Here is a 27094-nt window from a genome sequence, read left to right as displayed (position 1 = left end):
CCTCTTCCCCTCCCTCCGCCGCCCCCTCTCCCTGCTCCCACCCTCTGGGCTGCTCGCGGAGCCGGCGAGGCGCAGGAGGGGCTCAGGGAGGGGCCCTGGACGCGGGGCCAGGCTGGGCCCCTAGGCGGAGGCCCGCGCAGGCAGGCCCCGCCCCGGCCTCGCACATCTGGGCCGGGAGCGCGGGCCGACCCTGCGGCGCAGGCAGCGCAGGCAGCGCGGCCATCCGGCCGGGGGAGGGGGCGGTGGGCGGGGTGGGCGGCGCGGGGAGGCCGGAGGCCGCGGGGCCAGGAGCACGTCGAGGGCTGCGGGCCCGGGATCGCGGCGGCTGGACGGGGCTGGAGCTGTCGGAAGGGCGGAGGTGAGTTATGGGGCGGGGGCTGCTGGGCGCCCCGAGTGGAGGGAGAAAGGCGCGGAGGTTTGCCGTCCCGGGCTGTTGACTGAGACCCCACCAAAAACCTCCAGACTCCGGGTGTCTGGAGGGGCAGATCTGTAAGCCTCTCTCTCCAGCGGGGCTACGGGTTCGGGAAGGCATTTGGGGCAGCGGCCGTGGGCTCCCACCCGGGCTTCGGGGGACCACCTCCCCTACCGCTTGCAGAGCTGCTCAGAGGCTGGGGCTGGAGAAACTCCTGTGTCTTAAGGGCTGGCAGGACTGGTGTGGGCCGGGGCCCGCTCCAGGGAGCCAATTTGGGGGACTTGGTGCCTAGGCCTGAGGTGGAAACCTGGGGATGGGTGTATGTGTGTGTGTTGGGGGGTGCCTCAGAGGCTCCAGGTCCTGTGGTCCCGAAGTGCAACAGAGTGCTGAGTGGCCGGGGTGCCAGGGTCTGAGGCTGGGACCTGGGGTTCGGGGCCAGCTTGAGGTCCAGGTGGGGTGGGGTCCAGGTTCCTGCTAGGACAGGGGAGCCTGTCTGTGAGGCGAGCGTGGTGTTGATAAGACACTGGAAAGGAGTGAGCACGAAACCAGGGACTCCTCGGAGGGCAGACTGCAGTCCAGGAATCTCAGACGAGAGGGGTAATGGGGGGCTGTGGGCAGAGCATGGGAGGTGCTCTGCTGTTTGTGAACTGACTGCTCCCATGATGAGGACCCAAGGGGGTGCGGCAGGATGTATGGAAAGCAAAGATGAGGACAGGGAGGGGTCATAGGAGGCCATTTCTGTCACTCCCTGACCCAGCACAGGATGGGGCAGCCACCTCACTCAGCTACCCACAGCCCCTTCTTCTTAAGTGCTCCTCTCCAGAACAGAGTGGGGCAGCCCTTTGGGTGCCGTTTCTGATGTGTGCCTTGGGCCCTGGTTATCCCAGTCTGTGGCTTGGAAGAAACGCCTGTGGCCTCACTTAGCCCACAGACAGAGTCCTGTTCCATTACAGGCCTGGCTGGGTGCTGAGCAGAGAGCAGCAGGCGGAAGAGTCAGGGTCCCAGTGAGGAGGGGAGCTGGAAGGACCTGGGTGAGTGCTTTTTCTACACTGGCATCGAGTGGAGCCCTGAAACCCAGGGCACTGCTTGCCCACAGTGCTCCTGGAGACTTGAGTGCCCAGCTGAAACACCCCACCCAGGAAGAGATCCTCCAAGGATTCTCTCCATCAGGCAAAGGGTCTGGCCTCTATGCGGTGGCTCATATCTACAATCTCAGCACTTTGGGAGGCTGAAATGGGAGGATTGCTTGAGGCCAGGAGGTCGAGGCTGCAGTGAGCCATGATTGTGCCACTGCACTCCAGCCTGGGCAACAGAGCAAGACCCTGTCTCAAAAAAAAAAAAAAAAAAAAAGGAGGGGGGTGTCCTAGGCTATTGTGAGACCAGGGGGCACTCTGGGATGGGAGTCTCTGGTTGTGAGTTCCTGCTGGGCCACACCCTATCCTGGTCCCCAGTGACTAACAGGTCCTGCCTATTGGGTAGAAGTCAGGGCCAGGGGACAGTGTGAAACTGATGACTAGAGGGCAATATGAAGCCAAGAGTTAGGGGTCAGTCCATGGGCAGGGTTAGGGATCAGGCTGCGGCCAGAATTTGGCATATACTTGTAGCCAGGAAATGGAGTTACTTTTTGTGTAAATCAAACTGTCTCACTCAATTATTCTCAAACCCATAGGCACCACCAGTCTGAAATTAGTAGGCCCCTAGAGTGGGGGGTCAGCCTCCCCTCATTTTCAGCTGTGGACTCTGCCCAGACTGAGCTTTTGGGAGCTGGACTTGTCCTGTGTTCTGTGGTCAGCATTCTCCTTAAGTGTTCCTGGGTGTGTGTGCTTGCTTGGCTTTCGGCCACCTCTTGGCTTACCTCCACCTCTCAGAGAATCCGTGGGATCCTCTTTCTTTAACACAATTTTTTTTTTTTTGAGACAGGGTCTCGCTCTGTCGCCCAGGCTGGAGTGCAATGGTATGATCATGGCTCACTGCAGCTTCAACCTTCCAGGCTCAAGCAATTTTCCCACCTCGGCATCCAAAGTGGCTGAGACTCTAGGTATGCACCACAACGCCTGGCTAATATTTGTATTTTTTTGTAGAGATGAGATTTTGCCATGTTGCCCAGGCTGGTCTTGAACTCCTGAGCTCAAGCAATCCCTTTGACCTCCCAAAGTGGTAGAATTACAGTCATGAGCCACCATACCCAACCTTTAACACAAATTGATTTAATTCCTACCTCCTTCTTTAAAGAACTCATGATGACTCGATTCTCAGTAAGACCAGAAACTCTTAACAGGAAAAATTAGAATCCGCATCATGAAGGGAAAGAACATTACTCAAACCTGCCCAGCTCCCCGCTTTTATCAACACCTTGCATATCTGGACTTGTTAACATAAGCCCTCTGTATCACCCATTCTATAGAAAAGGGCGCTGAGGCACAAAAATGTGGCATGATGCCAGGTGCCATAATAGGCTCTTGCCATCCCTGAAACCCCAGCATAGGGGCACTCAGCATATCGCACAATGAAAGATGGTAGATAAGTGGACAAGCTTCTGATAGCCGGGGACGTATGGGCCTATGGTTTGGATGTGGAATCCAGTGTAGAGTGAGGACTCCGAGTCTTTCTTTTTTCTTTTTCTTTTTTTTTTTTTTTTTTTCGAGATGGAGTCTCACTCTTGTCGCCCAGGCTGGAGTGCAATGGCACAATCTTGGCTCACTGCAACCTGTGCCTCCCGGGTTCAAGCAATTCTCCTGCCTCAGCCTCCTGAGTAGCTGGGATTACAGGCGTCTGCCACTACACGCAGCTAATTTTTGTATTTTCGGTAGAGACGAGGATTTAACCATGTTGGCCAGGCTGGTGTCAAACTCCTGACTTCAAGTGATCCACCCGCCTCAGCCTCCCAAAGTGCTGGGATTACAGGCTTGAGCCACTGCACCCAGCCCAGAGTCCTTTTTCTTCTGGTAGTTCTAGGTTGTTTCTTCTCCTAGAAGAATAATAGGTATAATAGCCTTGGTCCAGAAAACCTATTCATTCATTCAACAAAATGGTTCCCCAGTGCTTAGCACAGAGTCTGGCGTGAAGAAATGCTCAGTAAGTGCTGAAGAATAAAAATAACATACAAATAGGGCTGCCAGCTCCTTCCTCAAGGCCTTGATCCAGTGGTATGCTGGTTCAGCTACGGAAGAAGGAAAAATACTGATTTGTAGTGCTTGCCAATTTCTGTGGTGTAAATATTCACAGCCCTGACTGATTTCAAGCTACCAATGTGATGTCATTGAATGCAGAATTGGGAAGAGATAGAAAGAATCGCTTGTGGGACCCAGGTCAGCACCCTACTCCATTACCCTGAGCTGGGCTCCTGCCCCTGGCTCCCAAGACCCCTCCCCTCCCCTCTCTGTGCTTTCCCTTTTCTCTGCATCAGCCAGCTGCTGTATGTGTGCTCACAACCAGCCCCCATCCTTCTGATTCTGATTCCTGAGCACCCAACTGTGTACCTCCAATGGTACAGAGGACGGCAAGAGTGTCTGGAAATCTCCATGGTGCTGGCTGTGCAGGAGAATCCTGGACATATGAGTGTGTAAGAGTCCAGGTGTCTGTCTACGGTGGGGCTGGTTTGTGTGAACTGTATGAGCAAGGGTGTGAGCTTGTGTGTATGGGCATGCCAGAGCCCACCTCTGTGTCTGCCTGTGTTCTATAGCAAAACTTTCTGATCGGGCCACTGGTGACAGAGAGGGAATGGACTGGCCCTGTGTAGCCTCTCCCTTTGTTTAGGGAAGCAACCCGGCCCACCAATGAGAACATAGTGTCAGTGGGCTGCAGACTGTCTGAGAGACACTGGTGAGCAACACTTCTCAAAGTTTAGTGTGTACCCGAATCACCCGGGAATTTTGTTAAAATAGGCCGGGCGCGGTGGCTCAGGCCTGTAATCCCAGCACTTTGGGAGGCCAAGGCAGGCAGATCACTTGAGGCCAGAGTTCGAGACCAGCCTGGCCAACATGGTGAGACCCTGTCTCTACTAAAAATACGAAAATTAGTTGGGCGTGGTGGTGCATGCCTGTAGTCCCAGCTACTTGGGAGGCTGAGGCAGGATAATCACTTGAATCTAGGAGGTGGAGATTATAGTGAGCTGATAACTGAGATCATGCCACTGTACTCCAGCCTAGGGGACAGAGTGAGACTCTGTCTCAAAAATAAATAAATAAAGGCAGGACGTGGTGGCTCAAGCCTGTAATCCCAGCACTTTAGGAGGCCGAGGCAGGTGGATCACGAGGTCAAGAGATCGAGACCATCCTGGTCAACATGGTGAAACCCTGTCTCTACTAAAAATACAAAAAATTAGCTGGGCATGGTGGCGTGTGCCTGTAGTCCCAGCTACTCAGGAGGCTGAGGCAGGAGAATTGCCTGAACCCAGGAGGCGGAGGTTGTGGTGAGCCGAGATCACGCCATTGCACTCCAGCCTGGGTAATAAGAGCGAAACTCCGTCTCAATAAATAAATAAATAAATAAAAATAAAATATGGGTTCTGATTCAGCAGGTCTGGGATGAGGCCTGAGGTTCTACATTTCTAACAAGCTGCCAGGTGATACCAATGTTGCTGGTCTTAGCCCACACTTTGAGTAACAAACTGTTAATGGTTTGAAGAATTCTGCCTGTGGTCTGGCCCCAGAACTTCATAGACAGGATCGAGCCTCACCCATCTTAGAAAATAAATATTCTTCCTCAGCTCCCTTCAGCTTTAGCTTCCTCCAGCTACTGCCCTCAGATGTATTCCTGATCTCAGCCAAGCTTCTCAGAAGTTCTAGCTCAATATGATTGCGTCACTGCACTCCAGCCTGGGCAACAGAGTGAGACCCCAACTTAAGAAGTTCTAGCCGGGCTCAGTGGTTTGCACCTGAAATCCCAGCACTTTGGGGTGGGATAACTTGAGTCAGGCAGATCACTTGAAGTCAGGAGTTCAAGACCAGTCTGACCAACATGGTGAAACCTCGCCTCTACTAAAATACAAAAATTAGTCAGGCATGGTGGCAGGCACCTGTAATCCCAGCTACTTGGGAGGCTGAGGCGGGAGAATTGCTTGAACCCAGGAGGCGGAGGTTGCAGTGAGCCAAAATCACACCTCTGAACTTCAGCCTAGGTAACAGAGCGAAACTCCATCCAAAAAAAAAAAAAAAAAAAATACCTTCTAGCTCATGTGACCTCTTGCTCACTCCTCACCTTGGCTTACCTGCCCTATTAAAACAGGTGTTTCCAGTCTCATCTGAAGACCTCTTACAGTGATCTAGCTTCACCCCTCTCTTTGTATAATCTTCATGAGACATGGGGGCATCTCAATCTCCTTGGCTAGTCCATGTTCCTCTGTTCAGCCTTAAAGTATAGGTTTTTCTCGAGACAGAGTGACACCCTATCTGTCTCAAGGAGAACCTACACTTTAAAAAAAAGAAGAAGAAGAAGAAAGCCAGGTGCAGTGGCTCACACCTGTAATCCCAGCACTTCGGGAGACCAAGGTAGGCAATCACCTGAGGTCAGGAATTCAAGACCAGCCTCGCCAACATGGTGAAACCCTGTCTATACTAAAAATACAAAAATTAGCTGGGCACGGAGGCACGTGCCTGTAATCCCAGCTACTCAGGAGGCTGAGGCAAGAAAATGGCTCAAACCTGGGAGGTGGAGGTTGCAGTGAGCCAAAATCACAACACTGCACTCCAGCCTGGACAACAGAGTGAGACTCTGTCTCAAAAAACAGAACAGACAAATTGAGTCATGCCCGTAGCCCATTCTATCACCTCAGACCTTTCAAGATTTGCTTTTGCTGTTCATATAAAACCAAATCTGAACTTGGGTGCAGAGGGGACTGCCTACAGGGTGAGCTCAGCCCAGCCCCCCATCCGGACTTCCATGCCCCCTTCCCGCCCCACATTACCCAGCTTCGACCTTCCCAGAACTCAGCATCACTTGTCATTTCAATGGGACTTCCATGCCCCCTTCCCGCCCCACATTACCCAGCTTTGACCTTCCCAGAATTCAGCATCACTTATCATTTCAAAATTACTTGCCTGATTATCTCCACCATCAGACTGTTGGGTTTCCAATGCAGAGGCATTGTCTCTCTGGGTCTCTGATATCTCTCAGCACCTGGCACAGAGCAGGCACCAGAAAACATTTAGGAAGATCCTGATTCCAAGAAAGCAAAGCCATTTTTGAGACAAGCTGGGAACTCTGGGACTTTAGATGAGATTTAAGGAATTACTGTTAATTTCGTTAGATGTGAGAATGGTGTCTCGATGTTGTTTAAAAAGTCTTTATCCATTGGAGAGCTCTATTAAAGAGTTCATAGGTGAAACAACATGACGGCTGGGATTTGCTTCAAAGGACTCCAGCCAAAAGTAAACAAATAAAATAAATAAGCATTCCGTGAGGGAACAAAGGGACAAATAAATCCCACTCTGCTTGTCTGTTCCTGTTGACAGCTACAGGGCCTGCAAGGATGCTGGCTGTCCCGGAGATGGGCCTGCAGGGTCTGTATATTGGTAAGAACCCCCACCACTCTGCCCTGACCATCACCCGCTCACCCCAGCAGGTGCTGAGACCCACCTACAGGCTGTCCAATGTGCCTCTCCGGCAGAGCTTCCTGACAGCCTTTCTGTGAGTGTGTGTGTGTGTGTGTGTGTGTGTGTATGTGTGCAGGGCAGGTCTGTGTTTACTGGACCCCCTGTGTGTGTAGGGAGGGTCTGTGTGTATGGGTCTGTGCACACAGGAGTGTATGCGTGGGCCTGTGTTTTGTTCAGGCAGGCTGTGTGCACAGGACCCTGTGTGAGTGTCCTCAGTGAATGTGTGTCTCTGCGGGTAGGTCTCTGTGCACAGGACCTGTGTGCGGGAGTATAGTCTGCAGGTGGGCACGCATGCAGAGATTTCTGCATATGCATGGAGGGTCTGTATGCACAGGAGTGTTTGCATGTGCATGTGTTTTGTTCAGGCTGTGTGCACAGGACCCCGTGTGATTGCCTGGGTGTGTATCTCTGTGGGTAGGTCTCTGTGCACAGGACCTGTGTACGGTAGTATAGTCTGCAGGTGGGCATGCATGCGGAGATTTTTTTCGTGTGCACACACATCTGCCCATAGTCTGGTCTGGGAGCAGGCTGTGGGTTCTCTGCAGGGGAGGGAGGCCGGAGGCAGGAGGGACACTCCTCAGGAAGTCCATTCACAAAGACCTGGTGGGCTGGGCCCTTCCTTCCTGCCTCCCTTCCCAAGCTTGAGCCACAGCAAATTGGCCTCTCAGGCTGCAGATGGTGGCAGGGCTGAAGCCTGCCCTGGCTGCCTGAGGAGAGGGAGCCCTTGGAATGTGGTCACTTTGTCCCTGCCCCTCCAGCAACTCTATAGACTCTGGTCCTGTCCAGGCGCTTCCCAAGTTCCCCTCATGCCTGGCCCTTCACCTATGTTCCCAGGTTACCCCCAAGGCCAGGGAGAGCAGAGATCTGCCTGGTGGTACATGGCAGGACTGTGGCTGAGAGAGCACAGGCCCTGCCCGGCTCAACCTAAGGCAGGCCAAGCCTGCCAGATCCCATACTCCCTCCTGAGCCAGCGTCCCTGGCTCATCCATGGATCTCAAGGCAGCCCCAGTACCCTTCACATGCCCATTAGCAATGCCAGTGTGGTGGTGGCAGCTACTGATCCACGCCTGTGGGTGTAGGGCCAGGCAGGCCCTCCTGCCCCATGAGCTGCCTGATCCTTGGAACTAGGCCTGGGGCTGCCCTCCAGGGTTACTCCATTTCCTCCCACCAAAGGTCCAGCTCAGTCCCGAGCCTGCAAGAGGGTCTCGGTGGAGCCTCCTGCCCCCAAATGCTGGCTCAGCATGTGTGCATGTGTGTGTGGCGGGGTGTGGGAGTCAGATTACTAATGTTATGAGCGGGGGAGGAGGTGCTGCCTCTCCTGGATCCTCCCCAAGCAGCCAGCTGGGCCTGTCTGTGGCTCTTGTGGCCATGGGAGCTGGAGAGTTCCCACAAGTCCTGATTAGAACACGTGGCCCAACTTTAGGGTGGAGGGGGCAACCCCACCTCCTGGCCAGCTAGGTCTGTAGCCCCACCTTTTGAAGGAGGAGGGTTTCTCTCTCCTCCACACCCACCCCAGGAGCTCACCCGCCCATCTCCCCTGCCCTTCCATCTCTGGATTGAGTCTCCCTGCCACACAATGCTTCTGTCTCTCTCCCCTCCTGCAGTTTGTGTCTGAGGGGCCCTAGAGGGAGAGAATGAGTCCCCAAGGGAAGCATGTGTCACCCGCTAGGGAAAAGTTGCCTCTGATAGCAGACCCTCAGCTCCGGCCCCTACATCACACATGTCCTTCCTACACCTCCCAGTCCTCCTCCCCAGCAGAGACCCCTTTGCCTTAGCCCAGCAAGGACTAATAGAGAACCTCTGAGTGCCTGGCTTGGGGCCCTGCTGCCATCCCTACCCTGCTTGTGCCAGGATGACCTGCCCTTTCTTCTCTGCAGGCTCTAGCCCGGAGCGGTCCCCAGTGCCCAGCCCACCCGGCTCCCCAAGGACCCAGGAAAGCTGTGGCATTGCCCCCCTCACACCCTCGCAGTCTCCAGTAAGCCCAGAGCAGGGATCAGGTGGTGGGTGGCGTGGGTGGTATGGACAGGGTTGTGCCTGGCAAAATCATGGCAGGGCCCTAGGAAGGAGGAGGGCACGGGGGCACCACCATGCCTCCTGTCCCCATACACTCCAGTCATGTGCCCCCCAGAAGGATTGGCCTTGGGTGGCCCTGGACTGTAAGGGTATCAATTCTACTAAGAAGGTGAGCCCCATGTAACTAACTCCCAACCCTCCCTGCCCGGGAGGCACACACAGCCATTGAAGCTGGCCTGGCTGAGGCAAGTGTTCCTCTGAGCATGTGGCTTTTCTGGATCCCCAGAGCACTGGGCCTCCTGTTGACCACAGCCCACTTTAATCCAAGTCATATCTAGGGGAGAGGAGATGTGTTGCTAAAAAAACAATAGTCTGGAAACTATTAGTTTGGGCTGGCCACGGTGGCTCACTCCTGTAATTCCAGCATTTTGGGAGGCCTAGTTGGGCAGATTGCTTTGAGCTCAGGAGTTTGAGAACAGCCTGGACAACATAGCGAAACCCCACCTCTACAAAAAATACAAAAATTAGCCGGGCGTGGTGGCACGCATCTGTAATCCCAGCTACTCAGGAATCTGAGGGTAGAGAATCGCTTGAACCTGGGAAGCAGAGAATGCAGTGAGCCAAGATCACACCACTGCACTCCAGCCTGGGTGTCAGAGTAAGATCTTGTCAAAAAAAAAGAAAAAGAAAAAAAGGAGGCTGGGCACAGTGGCTCACGCCTGTAATCCCAGCACTTTTGGAGGCCAAGACAGGTGGATCACAAGATCAGGAGCCTGAGACTATCCTGGCTAATAAAGTGAAACCCTGTGTCTAAATAAATAAATAAATAAAATAAAAATAATAAAAAAAGGAAACTAGTAGCTTGAAGTATCCAGGACACAACCTTCCCACCCCCAAACACCCTGGGTCACCCCACCTGGATGACCTTGCCCTGGTGATCCAGCTTAGGGACTTCCTTATTCTCAGGGAGCCCAGGCCGGGCATAGGAGAAGGCATACACTTATCTGGGGGCATGCACGTGGCCTGTCCTCTCTGCCACAGAATCAGACAATCTGGTTTGTGTCACTTTGCCCACAAAGAGCAAGAAGGTAAAATATACACTGGTCCATGTGCTGTAAAGCTACCTGGAGGAGCAAAATTGCTCTCAGCTGGGCCCAGGTTGATGGCTGCCTATGAAGATGGTGTAGGGTAGGGGTGGGGCTAAGGCAGTCCAGGCAGAGGGTGGGCAGAGACTGGAAGCAGGAAAGCAGGAGCTTGAGCCGAACCCTTCCTGGGGCTACCTGAGAGGCACGTCCAAGGCTCAGCCTGGAGCCTGGGAGGACAGGGGAGGCTGGGCAGGTGGGTAGGTGGGGTGGGCCAGGGCCAGGGCCGGTCTGGATCACAGTGAGTGGAGGGGAGTGCCTCCCCGGTGCAGAGGAAGTGTTGAGGGTAAGGGTGGGGGTGTCCCTGCTGGCTGCTTGCTAATTCTAGGTCTTGCACTTGCAGAAGCCCGAGGCCCGAGCCCCCCAGCAGGCCTCCTTCTCCGTGGTGGTGGCCATTGACTTCGGCACCACGTCTAGTGGCTATGCTTTCAGCTTTGCCAGTGACCCTGAGGCCATCCACATGATGAGGTGAGGGCAGCTGGGCTGGGAGAGTGAGGTGGGGAGCGTGGGGAGTTCCTCATACCCTGGGATAATCTTGGTCCCAAAAGTACTGTCACCAAGACATGGGGTCTCCTCAGAGGCCCTGCCACCCCTAGTCTGGGGCTTCTCACTGGGGCCAAAGTTTGGAGGATGGGCCCCAGGCCTGGGTCTCCTGACTCAGCCTCCTGAGTAACTGGGACTACAGGCACGTGCCACCACACCTGTCTAATTTTTGTATTTTTAGTAGAGACGTGGTTTCACTATGTCAGCCAGGCTGGTCTCGGACTCCTGACCTCAGGTGATCCGCCCTCCTCGGCCTTCCAGAGTGCTAGGATTACAGGTGTGAGTCACCACTCCTGGCCTTTTTAATTTTCTTTCTTTCTTACTTTTTTTATTTGAGACAGGTTCTCCCTCTGTCGCACAGGCTAAAGTGCAGTGGTATGATCATAGCTCACTGCAGCCTTAAACTCCTGGGCTCAAGCAATCCTCCCACCTCAGCCTCCTGGCTAATTTAAAAAAAAAAAAAATCATTTTTGGAGAGACAGGGTTTCACTATGTTGCCGGGGCTGGTCTTAAACTCCTGGCCTCAAGTGATCCTCCCACCTTGTTCTCCCAAAATGCTGGGATTACAGGTGTGAGCCACCATGCCCAGCCCACAAATCTTTTTCTGAGCTTGTACCCAAACACACAAATATACAAACGCATATCTGTTTTTTAAGTAAAAGTGAGATATACAACTTCCTTTGTTTTAAACCTTCAACACTATTTTGTAGATATTTCATGTCAGTACATACAAAGCTACCACTTTCTTTGAATGGTTGCCTAGTATTTCCATAGTACAGAGGTGTCCTAATTTATCCATTCCCCTATTGACAGTTTTAGAGTTTTTTTTTTTCTCCACTCATTTTTCACTATTACAAGAAATGCAGCAGTAATATCCTTCTTTGAAAACGTGTGCTGCAATCTCTGTGGGGTAGAGTCCTAGTGGTAATTCCTAGGTCCAACATCTCAAATAAAAAACAAGAAAATGGGCCTGGCGCAGTGGCTCACGCCTGTAATCCCAGCACTTTGGGAGGCCGAGGCGGGTGGATCACGAGGTCAAGAGATCAAGACCATCCTGGTCAACATGGTGAAACCCGGTCTCTACTAAAAATACAAAAAATCAGCTGGGCATGGTGGCGCGTGCCTGTAGTCCCAGCTACTCAGGAGGCTGAGGCAGGAGAATTGCCTGAACCCAGGAGGCGGAGGTTGCGGTGAGCCGAGATCGCGCCATTGCACTCCAGCCTAGGTTAACAAGAGCGAAACTCCGTCTAAAAAAACAAAAAAAAAAAACCTGAAAATGAAGGTTCCAAGGGTTGAGTTGACGAGTCACACAGTTGTAATGAAAGACATGTTTCAAAATTCTATTCAGATGTTGTTGGGTTTTGTGTGAACACTCTCCTCTGGACCTCAAGACCCCAGTCCTCTGAATATGTCCTAGAGTGTCAGCAGGCAGTAGGTGAAGCTATAGGAGACCTCAAAGCTCTCAACCCAGACTGGGATGGGAGGTAAGAGGAGCTTCCCCAGGCCTGGAGGCTGGCTGGAAGGGTGAATGGAGAGACAGGTAACTGCTCCCAAAATACACAAGACTTGAGCTTCGTGAGATTGGGCTGTCCTTCCTCCTGCATCATAGGAAGCCGCAAAGGCTCTGGGCACTTAACAGTGCTATAGGAACTGCAGGGCATTCCAGATGTCTTGCTCATCAACACACACAGCTGAGGCCATGCTGGGGCTAAGGCCACATCCAGGGACACTGTCTGTGTCCTGTGGAGGTTACAGTCACAGGAAACAGCTCGGGGACATCCCGGCCTCCTCCCAAGCACTCTCTTCCACCAGCCACCAAGCCCCTAACATCTCTAGATGTTTCCCTAACACCTAGAATCACCATCTTCTTCTCTTGGGCCACTGATCCTGCCCAAGTTCAGCCCCGACCTTCTCTCACCTGGATGGCAGCAGCATCCTCCTCCTTGGTTTCCTTTCACCATTCTCCCTTCCCTCCATTCTATTGCTCCACAGGAGCCAGTGACCTTTCTTTCTAAAGGCAAATGTGGTCATACCTCTTTGCTACTTAAAATCCACCAAGACAGAGTTCCTAATGGAACTGTGCTCTTCATGATCTGACCTTAGCATTCTTGTATTTTCTCCTGCTGCATATCCAGCTGACCCATAGCTAGTTCTCCCTGCTCTCACACACCTGTAAGTTTTTGCTCATGCTGTTCCCTCTGCCTGGATTCCCACCCAGGAAGGGAGGGTTGCACTGACGGCCCTGTGCCCCGCAGGAAATGGGAGGGTGGAGACCCGGGCGTGGCCCACCAGAAGACCCCGACCTGCCTGCTGCTGACCCCAGAGGGCGCCTTCCACAGCTTTGGCTACACCGCCCGCGATTACTACCATGACCTGGATCCCGAGGAGGCCCGGGACTGGCTCTACTTCGAGAAGTTCAAGATGAAGATCCACAGCGCCACAGTGAGTCACAGGGCTCCAGACAGGGAGGCGGGGCCTGCATGGGAGGGCGGGACAAAACCTAAAGGTTTTGTCCAGGACCGGCCCGAGGGAGTCCTGGCTGAGAGGGGGCGGGGCTAAAGAGACTTCGGACCCCAGTGTGGGAGGAGCTCAGAAGTGAGCCAGCTGGAGGCGGGGCTAATAGTGAATCGGTTGCGGGAGGGGTGGGGCTAAGGAGAGGGGCTGGGGCAGAGCTACTGTCAGGTTGGGGCAAGAGTGAGACAGTGCTAAAGAGGAGGGGAACCTTCAGGAAATGGGGTGATTTTAAGAATGAGGTCGTCAGGAAATGGGCGCAGAGCTGAGGCCTCCTCCAGAGCTGCCTTGTGTCCCTACCAGGATCTCACCTTGAAGACCCAGCTAGAGGCAGTAAATGGAAAGAAGATGCCTGCCCTGGAGGTGTTCGCCCATGCCCTGCGCTTCTTCAGGGAGCACGCCCTTCAGGTATGCTGTGGCCCCACTGCTACTGACTGCGGCGGGGACCCCCAGGCCCTTCTACTCCCATCTTTTCCCCTCATCCAAACACTCCTGCCCCGCCCCCGACATTGGATTCGTAGCCACCGCCAGAGGTCAGAGGTCATCTTCTCTAGTTCCCTCTATTTTTGTCTGCTAGAGCCTGCACCAAGCCATACTGATGGGAGGGAGGCCGATTCTTCCAACTCAGCTGGGAAGTCTTTCCTGTAGTTTAATTAGTTCCACCAGCTCCACAGAGGGCTGAAGACCACCCTCCCTCCAAGCCAGCTCTTCCTCTCACTGCCCCCTTCTGCACCAGGAGCTGAGGGAGCAGAGCCCATCGCTGCCAGAAAAGGACACTGTGCGCTGGGTGTTGACGGTGCCTGCCATCTGGAAACAGCCGGCCAAGCAGTTCATGCGGGAAGCTGCCTACCTGGTGAGGACGTGCAGGCAGGCAGAGAACACTGCTCAGCAAGGCCCGGGACTGTCCCTACACCTGTATGCACTCACTACCCTTGGGACCACAGAGTCATTGTGAAAGAACTTCAGCCTGCTCCTGCTGGGAGTTTGTAGGGTTGCTGCCACCTGGAGAGGGAGTGAGCATGCGGGAACAGGACAGAGGGACAAGAGGCACAGCCCAGGCCATTGTAGACAGTGCCTTAAGTCAGGTGTCCTAGAAGCAGAGCCCAAGGTGGAGAGCCTTATACATGAGGTCTGTTGAAAAACAGTTCTCAGGAGAAAGGGGAGAGAGGGAAGCGGGACAAGAAAAGGGCTGTGAAGGATGTGGTCTTGGCTGGAGTCTAGCCTCAGGTTTAACCTCAGCTAGAACTCATGGGGAGCTGCAGAGGGAGAACTGTAGTACAGAACTGGGGCCGGCTTCTTGCACATCTATATTGGTCTGTCATTGGTTCTGGGGGCATGGGAGGGAAACCTCTCCAAATGAGGCCATTCCCATTCAGCTGAGGGCAGTTGTCCAGAGGAGATGGCAGCTGTGAGCCAATAGCAGCCAACACTCACAGTGGCAGGCAGGGCACCTAGAACATTTATTTCAGTTGGCATCAGTATTTTCAGGGACATCCCTACCACTGCCCCACCTTTGTTGGTCCTTGAGCAGGGGAAATAGGACTATGAAAGTATAAAGGGAGGAGATTCTGGCCAATACATGCAAGTCTTCCTACCACCGAGATGCTCATAGGTCTACAGCAAGATGTTGGAGGGGCTCCAGTGCAGACAGAGAGAGGGTACAGCCTCAAGACTCATTGCTTGAAGGGATCTCAAGCCTACCTGTAGACCCCCTGGAGAAGCCCCCAATCCTCCCACACCTATGGGACAGGCATGACCTGGGGCCAGGTCTGTAGCTGCCTACACTTTTCACTGGGAGAAGCTAACCCTGAGCACAGTGGACACCCCTGTGCAAGGATCAGGATGGAAGCAAGGCTGTCCCCAACCAGAGCAAACACCTGCTCCCCCAGTGATCCTGTGCCTGGGCAGGATTTCCCTGCCCTGCTTCCTCCCATACCATTCCCTGGCTGCTCAGGAAGGTCTGGCCCTGGGTAGAAAGTCTCCATTCACTTTCTCCTTATCCCTCTCCCCTATCTGGTCAGAATTTGGGGAACCTTACAAAACCATAAAGTACTTCCCACAAGGACCCCCTGCCCTGATGCAGGAAATAACTTCAGATCTCAAGTGTTTTTCTCCATCCAACTGGCCTGTCTTGGTGCCTGGAATTTCAGCTTCCTTCCTGCTGTATCAGATTCCCTGGGAACAAAGTTCTCCTCGGAGTGAGGTGGCCTATGGCTACTGTCTGACACCAGCCTACTAGAGAAAGAGGGTTCAATGAGCTAAAGGGGCTTCCCACCATCTCCTTTGAGCCACCACACCCCCTACACTGGGCTAGAGTCTCTGCCAACACCCCTAACCAGCGCTCAGCTGGCCACCTGCGCTTGTGAAGGGGACCCTTGCTGTAGCCCCACAGGTCCCCAATTCCCCACCTCAGGGTGCCATCTTAGGTATGACAGCCCACGGTGCCACCTGATCCTGTCCACCACCTATCCCCAGGCTGGACTAGCTATCTTGGGAAGCTTGAAGAGGAAAGGGCAGACCCCAGGGGTTCTAGGTCTGCATTCTGTCTAGAGTCTTTTCCTGCTGGGCAACTGTAGGGCACGTTGGGAGCCAGATGTAAGGCTGAGTGCCCCACAGGGTCGTGGGGTGAGCCTTATGCTGTGCTACGGTGCAGGATCCGAGAAATAAAGAGACAGGACACAGAAGTACAAAGAAAATGCAGCTGGGCTCGGGGGAGCCATGACACCTATAAGCGGAGTCAGGCGAGGCCAGCGAGGTGAGACGACGCTGGCGAGCAAGGCCCCGAATGTCCAGAAGCATGAGTATTTATTGTGTATAGGTTAGGGGGCAGGGCAGTGAGTGAAATCATCTTTAAGGATAGTGATAGGGTCATGAGCAATAAAACATAGGGTCCACCCCCATTAGGTCACCTAGGCTAAGAGGTGGAAACTGCACAGCAAGGGGTCCATTCCCATTAGGTCACTGAGGCAAGGAAGTGGGCCATGTGCAGTAAGGGGTCCACCCCCATTAGGTCACCGAGACATGGAGGTGGGCCGTGCCCAGTGAAGAGTGTGCAGTGTGCAGTATCTCTATCCATGGGTATGCTACTCCTAATATCTATCGGAGGATGCTTAAGTCACACAGCAGTGACAGAGCTGGCAGGATCTACCCCCACCTGCCGGCAGCTCCCAATGAGTTCTATAGGAGAATGCTTTTCGAGCCATCACTTTAACAAGAGCTGATAAAGTTCACGGTTACCACGGTGCAATTATCCGGAGGGGTTTTGAGCCCTCAGATGCTCGAGGGATTGCCAGTCTGAGGGCAGCCTTCCACAAGAACTGGACGCAAGGTCCTACAACTCCTTTATCAGGAGGACTGGCTCTCACCCCAAGCCTGCCATACAGTGGGTATCTTTACAATACTGAACGCTGCCACCTGGGCCATGGAGTCTTGTCCTGGTATAACCGTTTTGCCCTTAATTCATGCTCTGCACTGTGTCTGCTCTAGGCATTCCTCCGATTATAAGCTGCTTATTCCTTAGTTCATGCTCTGCACTGTGTCCACTCTAGGCATTCCTCCGATTATGAACTAAGATATAATTATAGGTATATATGTAGGGAAATATTCTTTAGGCACTCATACTATCAACTATTACATGATTATATAGAGAGGATTATATAAAGGGAGACTTCAAGCCCTATTTCTATAAACTAATATATGATTATGTAAAGGATTATATAAAAGGAAATAGCTGAGTAGTAACACTATAAAGTGAGATATTCCTCAAGCCCTAACTGTGCCAGGGCTCTGCTTAGCTCTCATTCCTCGGTGCCTATATGGGGGGGTTACCCACAGGCAACCTCTTGGCATCTTTGGCCAGGACCATTCCCTCCCCAGCCTAGTCACAGCGTGGCTATGAGGCAGCTCCAAATTTACGCAGCACAGAGGGGCCCCAGAGGCCTAAATGGGTGGGGTGTGATGGAGGAGGAGATGGGAGCCCCACAGGCCCCCAGTTCCCCACCTCAGGGTGCCATCTTAGGTATGACAGCCCACGGTGCCGCCTGATCCTGTCCACCACCCATCCCCAGGCTGGACTAGTGTCCCGAGAGAATGCAGAGCAGCTACTCATTGCCCTGGAGCCCGAGGCTGCCTCGGTATACTGCCGAAAGCTGCGCCTGCACCAGCTCCTGGACCTGAGCAGTCGGGCCCCAGGCGGTGGGCGCCTGGGTGAGCGCCGCTCCATCGACTCCAGCTTCCGGCAAGGTGAGCTGCCCCCAGGAGCACCACTCACCTTTGGAGGGTCACAGGGCCACTGAGTCCAGAAGCTTAGCCACGTCTAGGATGAAGGGGAAGGGGTCCTCACCCTGGAGGAGCCCATGCCTGGTGGAGCCGGTCTGAGGGAGGAAGGTACAGCCCTGCCCAAGGGGAACCTCGTCTCTGGGTGGCCATGCCCCACCTGGGAGAGCCCAATCTCAGGATGGAGATGTCACCTTGCCCTAGGGGAGCAAGGTCTGAGGAGAGCAGGACTCCGCCCAGCCCTGAGAGTAAGGGTTGGGGGAGATACAGCCTACCCCAGGAGGAAATTGCTCAAGTGCTGACAAACCAAGAAGTCAGCCCACTGCATCAGCTGTCCCCATCATCCCCCTCATCTTCCCTGACACACATCAGCCCTAAGTTCCTGTTGCCAGGATCCAGCACCCAGGTCAAGGACAGCTATGGTCATCCTCCCAAATGCCACCTCCCACGGCAGGGAGAACCCTAAGTCCTGAGTCCTCTCTTAGATTCCATAGACCTACCCTGCCTCCGCTCCTTCAAACCCCTCTAACCCTGATTTTGCCATGACCTGAGACCTCCTGGGTTAAAGGAAGGCCCTGTGTCCATAAATACTTCCCCCCAGCTCTTGATACAGGGTGGGACTTCGGGTTCAGGACTGCCCTCTCCCAGTCAGATACAGGTTGGAGTTTCAGGAGCACTGGCTGCTCCCAGTGCCCTTGGAGGGTCTGGGCAGGATGGGAGTTAAACGCTATAGCTGGACCACCTTCTTCTAATCTCACTCCTTGCTGTCTCCTGATCCCCAGCTCGGGAGCAGCTGCGAAGGTCCCGCCACAGCCGCACGTTCCTGGTGGAGTCGGGTGTAGGAGAGCTGTGGGCAGAGATGCAAGCAGGTAGGGGAAGAGGGGGACGGGGAGTTATCCTTGGCACCATATAGTGATGGGGGGAAGGGCATGTTTGCAAAGCCCGTCTCTTCCTCCATCTGCTGTACCTAACCTGGCCGTCCCCTCACAGTCACCCACATCCCCATCCCATTCACAGCGTCGCCCCTAACTCCCACTCCTCCAGGGGATTCTCCGAGGACGCTCGGGTGGAGCTGCAGAGCCTCTGGAACCATTTCTCCCCCACACCTGGCACCCATATGTGGTGGTCTGAGGTTCAAGCTCCTGAAGCCCCTCACATCCCTCCCCCGACCCTGCAGAGAGCCCTTGGGGCCCCAGGGCAGGGCTGGAGACTAGGTGAGGCTGGAGGGGGAGCAGGGCTGAGGGTTCGAGGCCACCCATGAGTGTGTGCCCGCGCTCGCCGCCGCAGGAGATCGCTACGTGGTGGCCGACTGCGGTGGAGGCACCGTGGACCTGACGGTGCACCAGCTGGAGCAGCCCCATGGCACCCTCAAAGAGCTCTACAAGGCATCTGGTGAGTAGCCAGACGGCGCCCTGGTACCCAGCGAGGCCCCCGCCCCGCCCCCGCCCCCGCTCCCGCCCCCTGGCGGCCGGGTAAGCGCTGACGCCCCCTCCGCCCCCTGATCCACCCTAGGGGGCCCTTATGGTGCCGTGGGTGTGGACCTGGCCTTCGAGCAGCTGCTGTGCCGCATCTTCGGCGAGGACTTCATTGCCACCTTCAAACGGCAACGGCCGGCCGCCTGGGTGGATCTGACCATAGCCTTCGAGGCTCGCAAGCGCACGGCTGGCCCGCACCGTGCCGGGGCGCTCAACATCTCGCTGCCCTTCTCCTTCATTGACTTTTACCGCAAGCAGCGGGGCCACAACGTGGAGACCGCTCTTCGCAGGAGCAGGTGAGTACCTGGCCTGCGGTCTCAGGCAGGGTTTGCAGACTCAGGAATGTCTCTGCAAGGGAGGGTCCCGTGCCCCAAGGAACGGTAGGGGTCTGCCTGATTCATCCTACATATACACCAACCCAGCAGGGCGTCGGGGTGGGGGGAGGGCAGGAAGAAGCGAGTGAGTGCTCCAGCCCGGCAGGCTCCACCCACGAAATCCGCAGAGAGAGAATCAAGGCAGGGAGGCGGCAACGCCTGTCTCCTCCCAGCCTTCTCTACACCCCCACCCCGGGTCCTGCCGGCCAATACTCCTTGGCTTCTCTGCACCAAAGCAAGGAACGGCCCCTCCCAGGACCTCGCGTCTGGAACTGGAGCAAGCTGGCAACCAAATCCTCCGAGTCAGTGGGGTGGAGATAAGGGCTAACATCCAGCAGGTCCAGTCTCCAGACAACACGTGCAGTCTGTGCCCAAGCACTTCTGCCTAGAGGCAGGGTAGGGAATAAGGACCACGGACCCCAAACTGGGGCAGGCAGCTGGGCATTGATCAATGGGTTTGTGCCTCTTTTACCACCAACAGCGTGAACTTTGTGAAGTGGTCCTCACAGGGTATGCTCCGAATGTCTTGTGAAGCCATGAACGAGCTCTTTCAGCCCACTGTCAGCGGGATCATCCAGCACATAGGTGAGCACCTGAGCTCAGTGCTCCACCCACCTCTACATACACACACAGAGGCGGAAAAATTCCCCCTCAGTGCCTAGAAACCGCCACACATCCGTACATTGGGCTGACAGCTAGAATCATCTAGAACACCTGGGGGATTAAGCGTAGTGGTGATTAAGAGCTAGGGGGTTAACATGAAGTTATCACAAGGATAAAATGAGCTGAAGTATCTAGAGTGAGCACAACGTCTTGCACACAATGTCTAGGTGCTTAATACTTGTAAACGCATATCCTTATCTCTCGTCCTCCATGTCTTGGTGGGAGAGAAGTGGGGTGCTTGAGTGTTGGGGAGGCGGAGCCCTCGAGGACTCCCGGGAGCTCTCAAAGGAAGTTCTCAAATGGCGCTACTTTCTAGTTGCCAGAAGGGTACAGGCTAAGGAGGGGAGATGCCGGTGGCTGCCTAGTGCTGGCCTCGGCAGCTCCCTCTCTCTCCTCCCTTTCTCCGTCTCCCGTCCCGACCCGCAGAGGCGCTGCTAGCGCGGCCAGAGGTGGAGGGTGTGAAGCTGCTATTCCTGGTGGGCGGCTTCGCCGAGTCGGCGGTGCTGCAGCACGCGGTGCAGGCGGCGCTCGGCGCCCGCGGCCTTCGTGTCGTGGTCCCGCACGACGTGGGCCTCACCATCCTCAAAGGCGCCGTGCTGTTCGGACAGGCGCCGGGCGTGGTGCGGGTCCGCCGCTCGCCGCTCACCTATGGCGTGGGTGTGCTCAACCGCTTTGTGCCTGGGCGCCACCCGCCCGAAAAGCTGCTGGTTCGCGACGGCCGCCGCTGGTGCACCGACGTCTTCGAACGCTTCGTGGCCGCCGAGCAGTCGGTGGCCCTGGGCGAGGAGGTGCGGCGCAGCTACTGCCCGGCGCGTCCGGGCCAGCGGCGCGTGCTCATCAACCTGTACTGCTGCGCGGCCGAGGATGCGCGCTTCATCACCGACCCCGGCGTACGCAAGTGCGGCGCGCTCAGCCTGGAGCTTGAGCCAGCCGACTGCGGCCAAGACACCGCCGGCGCGCCTCCGGGCCGCCGCGAGATCCGCGCCGCCATGCAGTTTGGCGACACCGAAATTAAGGTCACCGCCATCGACGTCAGCACCAATCGCTCCGTGCGCGCCTCCATCGACTTCCTTTCCAACTGAGGGCGCGCCGGCGCGGTGCCAGAGCCCTGGGCCCGGGCCCGGCCCGGCCCTCTTTCGGTCCAGGGGCCAGCGGAGCGGGGTGGAGCGGAGCGGGGTGGGGTGGGGCGCGGCGGGGAAAATGATGGTTCTGCTGTCTATGCCTCTTTCTCCGCCCTCCCGCCCGGGGAGATGAAGTCATGGGTGGGTGGCTGGGGACACACCCAGAGCCTGGCTTTGGGATTGGGCCCTGGTCCGCTGACCGCAAGGCTGAAGGAACCCGCCAGGGACTGAATGGGTAAGGGTGACTGAGAAGATGTTTGCCAGACGGAGCGCGCAGCCCGGCAAGGGGCATGTGACCCCGAAGGAAGAACGCAACGGAAGATGGAGTCCTGGCCTGAACTTGGTGGAGTGCGGGGTGGGGATGGGATGTGAGTAGGGGTAGGCTGAGCAAGGCAAGCGGAAGGAGGAGGCGCAGGAGGAAGGAGGTTGTGCAGGGCCTGGAAGTGGACTCCGGAGGGACAGGTGTGGTAGCACATTCCTGGGGGTGGTGCTGACCACCTAAGTATGACTGTTAACTGTAGACAGGGCAGTAGGTCGCTAATGGGGAGGTGGAAACATTGTTATGGTGGAGGCAATTATGAGGGATGTGGGGTAGCATTTCCTTCAAGACAAAACACCCATCTGGGAAGATCCCAAGGGCAGCTTATGAAATACCCCACAGGCACCCCACCCCAGCCATGGAAGGACAGCTTGAGGGTGGATGGGGAGGCCAGAGGGAGAATGAGGGGTGGTCCCAGCTCTGCTATTGACTCAGTGTGTCTTTAGGACATTCTCTGACCACCCATGGGCCTCAGTTTTCCAAAGTGTGAAACATTAGGCCCTTCCCTCCAACTGTGACATGCAACAGCCCCACCTGCCTGAGAGCCCTAAGGTGACAATAAAACATTTATGCTCAAGGGGAAGCCACAGCCTGCTGATATAGCATGGAGACCCTAATAGTGGGAAGAGTGTAGGGACCCGGGTGCTAGAGAGACGAGGAAGAAAGCTTTCAGCTGTGCACGCTATGTATGGTCAGTTCCCTAACTGACCAGAAAGGAGCGCTGCTGTCTCCCCATCAAGCATCCCAAACAACACTTCGAGACCTCTCTAGCCTGCGCAGGTCCCTCCTCATTCAAACTAATTGTCTTGGCAGCCAGCTTCTGGCCTAAAATGCCACCACCTGTGCATACTTCTTGTGGGACTAGGTGCTGTAATACCACGTGGTGCCCCTGCCTACTGAAAGAGTGAGTCTACCCAAGTCCTTCCTTGGTCCATCTGCCAAAGGAGTAGGCACTACCCCAACCCCAGAGAACAAAAGTCCACCTGGTCTCCGGTATCCAGTGGAAATTTTATTTCTTTACGGTTCTATCCCAACCAGTCGCTTAAAAACCAAGTAACACAAACCAGAGGGGTGGGAGCCAGGGACTGCACCTCCCTCCTACTCATATGGACAGCAGTGGGGACGAGGGAGGGGCAGGAGAGGTGGCTGAAGCAAGGCAGCAGCAGCAGTAATGGGGCCACGACGTCACAGAGCCAGCTCCATCCTCTCCCAGACCTGGCTGGAGCCCCTATGGCTTGGGTTGGGGAGTGGGAAACCCACCCCAGGCCCTCCCTCTTCCTTCCTCAGACAGCCTCCTTTCGGGCTCAACCCATTTCTTCGGGCAGGAGACTGAGGCACACAGAGAGGAGGAAGTGGGAGAGGAGGACGCAGGAGAGGCAGGGTGGTGGCACGAATGAAGGCAGAGGTGAGAGGTGTAGGCAAGGCCACTCCACCCCCACACCCACCCCGGAGAGGGGTGAGGAAGCCACACCATCACGCAGCATGTTGGGGGGGGGGGGACAAGGCGGGGTTTAAGGCTGAGGGGCCCGGGGCTGGTGGGGCCTCAGGCCTCAGTCAAAGCCGTGCCAGTCGCTGTGCTCTGAGTCATATTCCAGCTCGGCACCCACACACTTGACACCGTCCAGCAGCATGGGCGTGCCGTGGTGTCGGTCTGCAAGGCGGGGGTATAAGTTAGTGCCATGCTGGCCCAGGGGCCCACCCACGTGGCCCACTAAGGGGACCCCTCCCCTTCCCTCAGGGATCAGCTCGGGGATGTTGAGAACCCCTGGGCAGGAATCCCTTTTTCAGCCCTGGTTCCCTGAGGAGAACAGAAACCCTTGCAGCCCAGCTTGTGGGTCCCTCCTCCAACCAGGAGCTTCAAGCTCTCACCCATGACGCGGGCCTGCACCATCACACGCACACAGGTGCCCGTGCCACCTTCGCAGGCTAGCAGTATCTCCTCTTTGAGGACGCCCTCTTTATGCGCCGAGTACTCGCATTTGACACTATAACCTGCCCAGGGACAGGGGCAAGTGGTCAGCACCTCCCCAGCCTCCCGATCCTGCCCCTGGCACTCACTGGCCCCTACCCACCACTAAGACATGCTGAGCCGCCCCCAAAAAGGGGCAGGGATGGCCCTTCTGGAGCCCAGAGACCCAGCCCCTAGGAGAGGTACACAAGTCCCAAAAACTTCCCATTCTTCAGTGAGCTGGAAATGCCTCCAGCCTGTGGGCCACCCCAATGTGGCTCCAAGAGTGAATGAAGTAGGGTCCAATTCAGGCTCCCAAAAGGAAGGCAGAGAGAGGGGGCGATGAGGAGAGGGGGTGATGAGGAATGATGGGGGCAGGGTGGGGTAGGATTTGAGCAGATCAGATGGCAAGAGGTAAAGGCCAGAGGGGTCTCAATCCATTGAAGGGCAAGGTCATGAGGAGGATGGTGACGGGGACATGAAACCGAAGCTGGAGCTCCACAAAACTGACACCCTAGCCTCTGCCAGACTGGGAGGAGGCGGTGGGGCAGGGCCTGAAGTGAGCCTCATAGGAGCAGCAGCCTGAAACCCAAGGTCCGGGACTGGTGGGTGCTGGGAGTTAGCCACAAGATGTGTACAGCTCCAGCAGGTTTTTCTCGAGGGTTAGGGAGGCAGGAACGAGGGCTGGAGACTTTAAACCAATTCCTCAGCGGCTCCCTTTTTGGTTACTGCCCCACAGAGGTAACCATCACGCCATGGGCAGGCACAGGCGAGTACGAGCTCATGGACTTCTGTTCAGGGACAGTGAGCAAGGCCTGGAGCATGGGACCTGCCATGCTGCCACATTGCAAGCTCACAAAGAGGTGCCATGTCCTCGACTTCCTGAGCTGCCTGTCCACCCTAGTTGGTGGTAAGGGAGCACCCCACGTTCTCACTCCCACTCCCATCCAGGCCCTGCTGGAGGAGGGGATGCACCTTCCGGGACAGGCACGATGCTGAGGAGCTTGAGGTGCAGGCTGGGGATAGGTGCCTCGTGGATGTCCTTGCTCAGCCTGTGCACGGGGGGCAGAGTGAAGGTAATCTCATACCTGTGCAGGATCTTCAGGAAGCCAACCTACAGCAGGAGAGGCAAGGGAGGGAGGCAACTTCACTTCCTGCTTCCCCCAGCCCCACCCAGTTGTGCCACCTACAATCCCATGGGCCCTGGCACCTGCTTCCCCAGAGAGCCCAGGAAGCCCAACTCCCTCCATCACTCCAGCTGATTGACACCCCAGCCCAGTGGCCCTAGCCCTTTCATAGACCCCTTCCCTTGAGGGTCCGATCTCTACAGCTTGGCCAGCAAGATCCTCAGCCATCTGTCTCACGGGCCCCAAAGTCCTCAATGGCCCATTTCATAGATGAGAAAATGGAAGCCACAGAATGGCCAAAGGCCACACAATGTGGCTAGGGTCAAGTCCTCCCTAGATTTCTTGGCCACTCCTGCCATGCATGGCACACTGCCCACAAGGAGAGGTTCAAAGTCCCACAGATCATCCACCTGTCCCCATCACTGCCAGTAGCCCAGGGTCAGGGATACTGGTCCTCCAGTCACTCATAGGATGACACCAGGCAACAGACAGCGTGGGATGAGGAATGGGATCAAATTAGAGACACAACAGTAGACCAGCTGTGTCAGCCCAGAGCTGGCCCACAGGCCTGGCACCAGCCATTGAACTGGGGCTCCTGGCTGCCCTGCTGGCCCTGGACTGTGGATGCCTGCCTGCCCACTCATAAGCTGACTGTGTCCAATGGCCCATACTCACAACCCAAACAATTTCTGTTCATTCACAGTGCTTGGTGACAGCCACCCTCTGGGACAAATGCCATTATTGGAAACACCAGTAGTATGAAGGGTCACAAGCCAGGGTGGTTGCTGAGCAGGGTGGTTGCTGAGCAGGGTGGTTGCTGAGCAGGGTGGCTAGCAGGGGTGCCAGGCCAGCAAGCACAGAGTACATGCTGTACCCTCAGCTCACATGGGCACACAGACTCCTGCTCACAGTTACTAGGGGCTGGGCAGCTGGGACTGGCTGCAGAGTTTTAGCCATTCATTGGGACCAGGTTGATATTGCTGCATGACAAACCTCAATCCATGTGCCCACCATCATGCTCTGCTGGTGGAGGGCACACCCCTCAAGAAGGCTTTCTGGCTGTACCTGCCAACTGTGGCCCTGTGACCCAGCGGTACTACTTACAGAATTTTCCAGGAGAGGCCAGGCGCGGTGGCTCACGCCTATAAATCCCAGCACTTTGGGAGGCCAAGGCGGCCAGATCCCCAGAGGTCAGGAGTTCAAGACCAGCCTGACCAACATGGAGAAACTCTGTCCCTACTAAAAATACAAAATTAGCCGGGCATGGTATTGCATGTCTGAAATCCCAGCTACTTGGGAGGCTGAGGCAGGAAAATCACTTGAACCCAGGAGGCGGAGGTTGCGGTGAGCTGAGATCACGCAATTTCTCACTCCAGCCTGGACAACAAGAGCAAAACTCCATCTCAAAAAAAAAGAGAGAATTTTCCAGGGGAAACAGAGATGTGAAAAAACAAAACAAAACAAAACAAAAAAAACACCTCTTCGCTGCCCTATTTATAACAATGAAAACAAAAACAGCCGTAACACCCAGGAACAGGGAGTCAGCTAAGTCAATGATGACACATATCATGGAGTAGTAGGCAGTTGTAAAATCTTGTGGAAAGTTATTTGCTAACACAGGTAGGAGACAGTTCACAACAGAAACAAGCAAAAACCATGTGGACACTGTGATGCTAGCTTTTGTTTTTGGAAACAGCCTTTTAAAATAAGCTGGATCCATCACCATAGTGTTTTCAGAAAAAAATAAGTAAATAAAATTTTTAAAAGCTGGAATAGGCCAGGCATGGTGGCTCACGCCTGTAATCCCAGTGCTTTGGGAGGCCAAGGCGAGCAGATCCCACGGTCAGGAGATTGAGACCATGCTGGCCAACATGGCGAAACCCCATCTCTCCTAAAAATATAAAAAATCAGCTGGGCGTGGTCGCATGTGCCGGTAATCCCAGCTACTTGGGAGGCTGAGGAAGGAGAATCGCTGGAACCCAGGAGTCAGAGGTTGCAGTAAGCTGAGATCGTGCCACAGTATTCCAGCCTGGCAACAGAGCAAAACTGTATCTCAAAAAAAAAAAAAAAAAAAAAAAAGGCTGGAATAACACACATCAGAATATTAACCATGGTTATTTTGGGATAAAATGAGTGTGGGTACTTTTAAATTTCTTCCTATTTTCTCTGTCTTCCAAATTTTCTCATGTCTATTAAGACATGAGTGGATTTTGCAATGAGGAGACAGAGCTATTTTTAAAGTGTTGGTTTATTCTGTTGATTCTCTTGGGGAAGCTGTCAGCTGTAGGACTAAGAGTGGGAACTTCAGAGTTGGACACTAATGGAAATAAACCTGGGCCCCCCAAACCATTTTTTTTTTTTTTTTTTTTTTTTTTTTGGGACAGAGTCTTTCTCTGTTGCCCAGGCTGGAGTACAATGGCACAATCTCAGCTCACTGCAGCCTCAGCCTCCTGGGTTCAAGCAATTCTCCTGCTTCATCCTCCCAAGTAGCTAGGACTACAGGTGTGTGCCACCACGCCCAGCTAATTTTTGTATTTTTAGTAGCGATGGTGTTTCTACATGTTGGCTAGGCTAAACC

The 27094-nt window shown here is 55.0% G+C and overlaps 2 protein-coding genes across 4 annotated transcripts in view; one reads left to right on the top strand and one right to left on the bottom strand.

Moving 5' to 3' along the window:
* The first annotated feature begins 282 nt into the window (after positions 1-282).
* On the top strand, positions 283-26606 carry HSPA12B (heat shock protein family A (Hsp70) member 12B). 2 transcript variants are annotated; one of them, XM_039479546.2, is made up of 14 exons: positions 303-358; positions 1366-1443; positions 6865-6924; positions 8883-8980; positions 10504-10628; positions 12959-13145; positions 13518-13622; positions 13951-14067; positions 17282-17456; positions 18272-18358; positions 18777-18881; positions 19002-19260; positions 19820-19923; positions 20428-26606. In XM_039479546.2, the coding sequence occupies exons 3-14, from the start codon at positions 6882-6884 to the stop codon at positions 21081-21083; spliced, it is 2061 nt and encodes a 686-aa protein (XP_039335480.1). In that variant the 5' UTR covers positions 303-358; positions 1366-1443; positions 6865-6881; the 3' UTR covers positions 21084-26606. The 2 variants fall into 2 exon arrangements, with proteins under 2 accessions (XP_010350113.1, XP_039335480.1); XM_010351811.3 differs by lacking the exon at positions 1366-1443 and having other exon boundaries at positions 283-358.
* The window catches only part of ADISSP (adipose secreted signaling protein), a 14770-nt gene continuing 10106 nt past the window's right edge, over positions 22431-27094 (bottom strand). For both annotated transcript variants that reach the window (XM_010351813.3, XM_003941077.4), the window contains 3 exons: positions 24365-24503; positions 23311-23433; positions 22431-23092 (listed from right to left, as the gene is read on the bottom strand). In XM_010351813.3, the coding sequence (XP_010350115.1) occupies positions 22992-23092; positions 23311-23433; positions 24365-24503 (363 nt within the window). In that variant the 3' untranslated portion in view covers positions 22431-22991. The remainder of the gene's footprint in view (positions 23093-23310; positions 23434-24364; positions 24504-27094) is intronic.

Source organism: Saimiri boliviensis, chromosome 9, assembly GCF_048565385.1.
Source record: "Saimiri boliviensis isolate mSaiBol1 chromosome 9, mSaiBol1.pri, whole genome shotgun sequence".
Taxonomy (NCBI): Eukaryota; Metazoa; Chordata; class Mammalia; order Primates; family Cebidae; genus Saimiri; species Saimiri boliviensis.
This window is presented reverse-complemented; position numbering and strand designations above follow the sequence as displayed.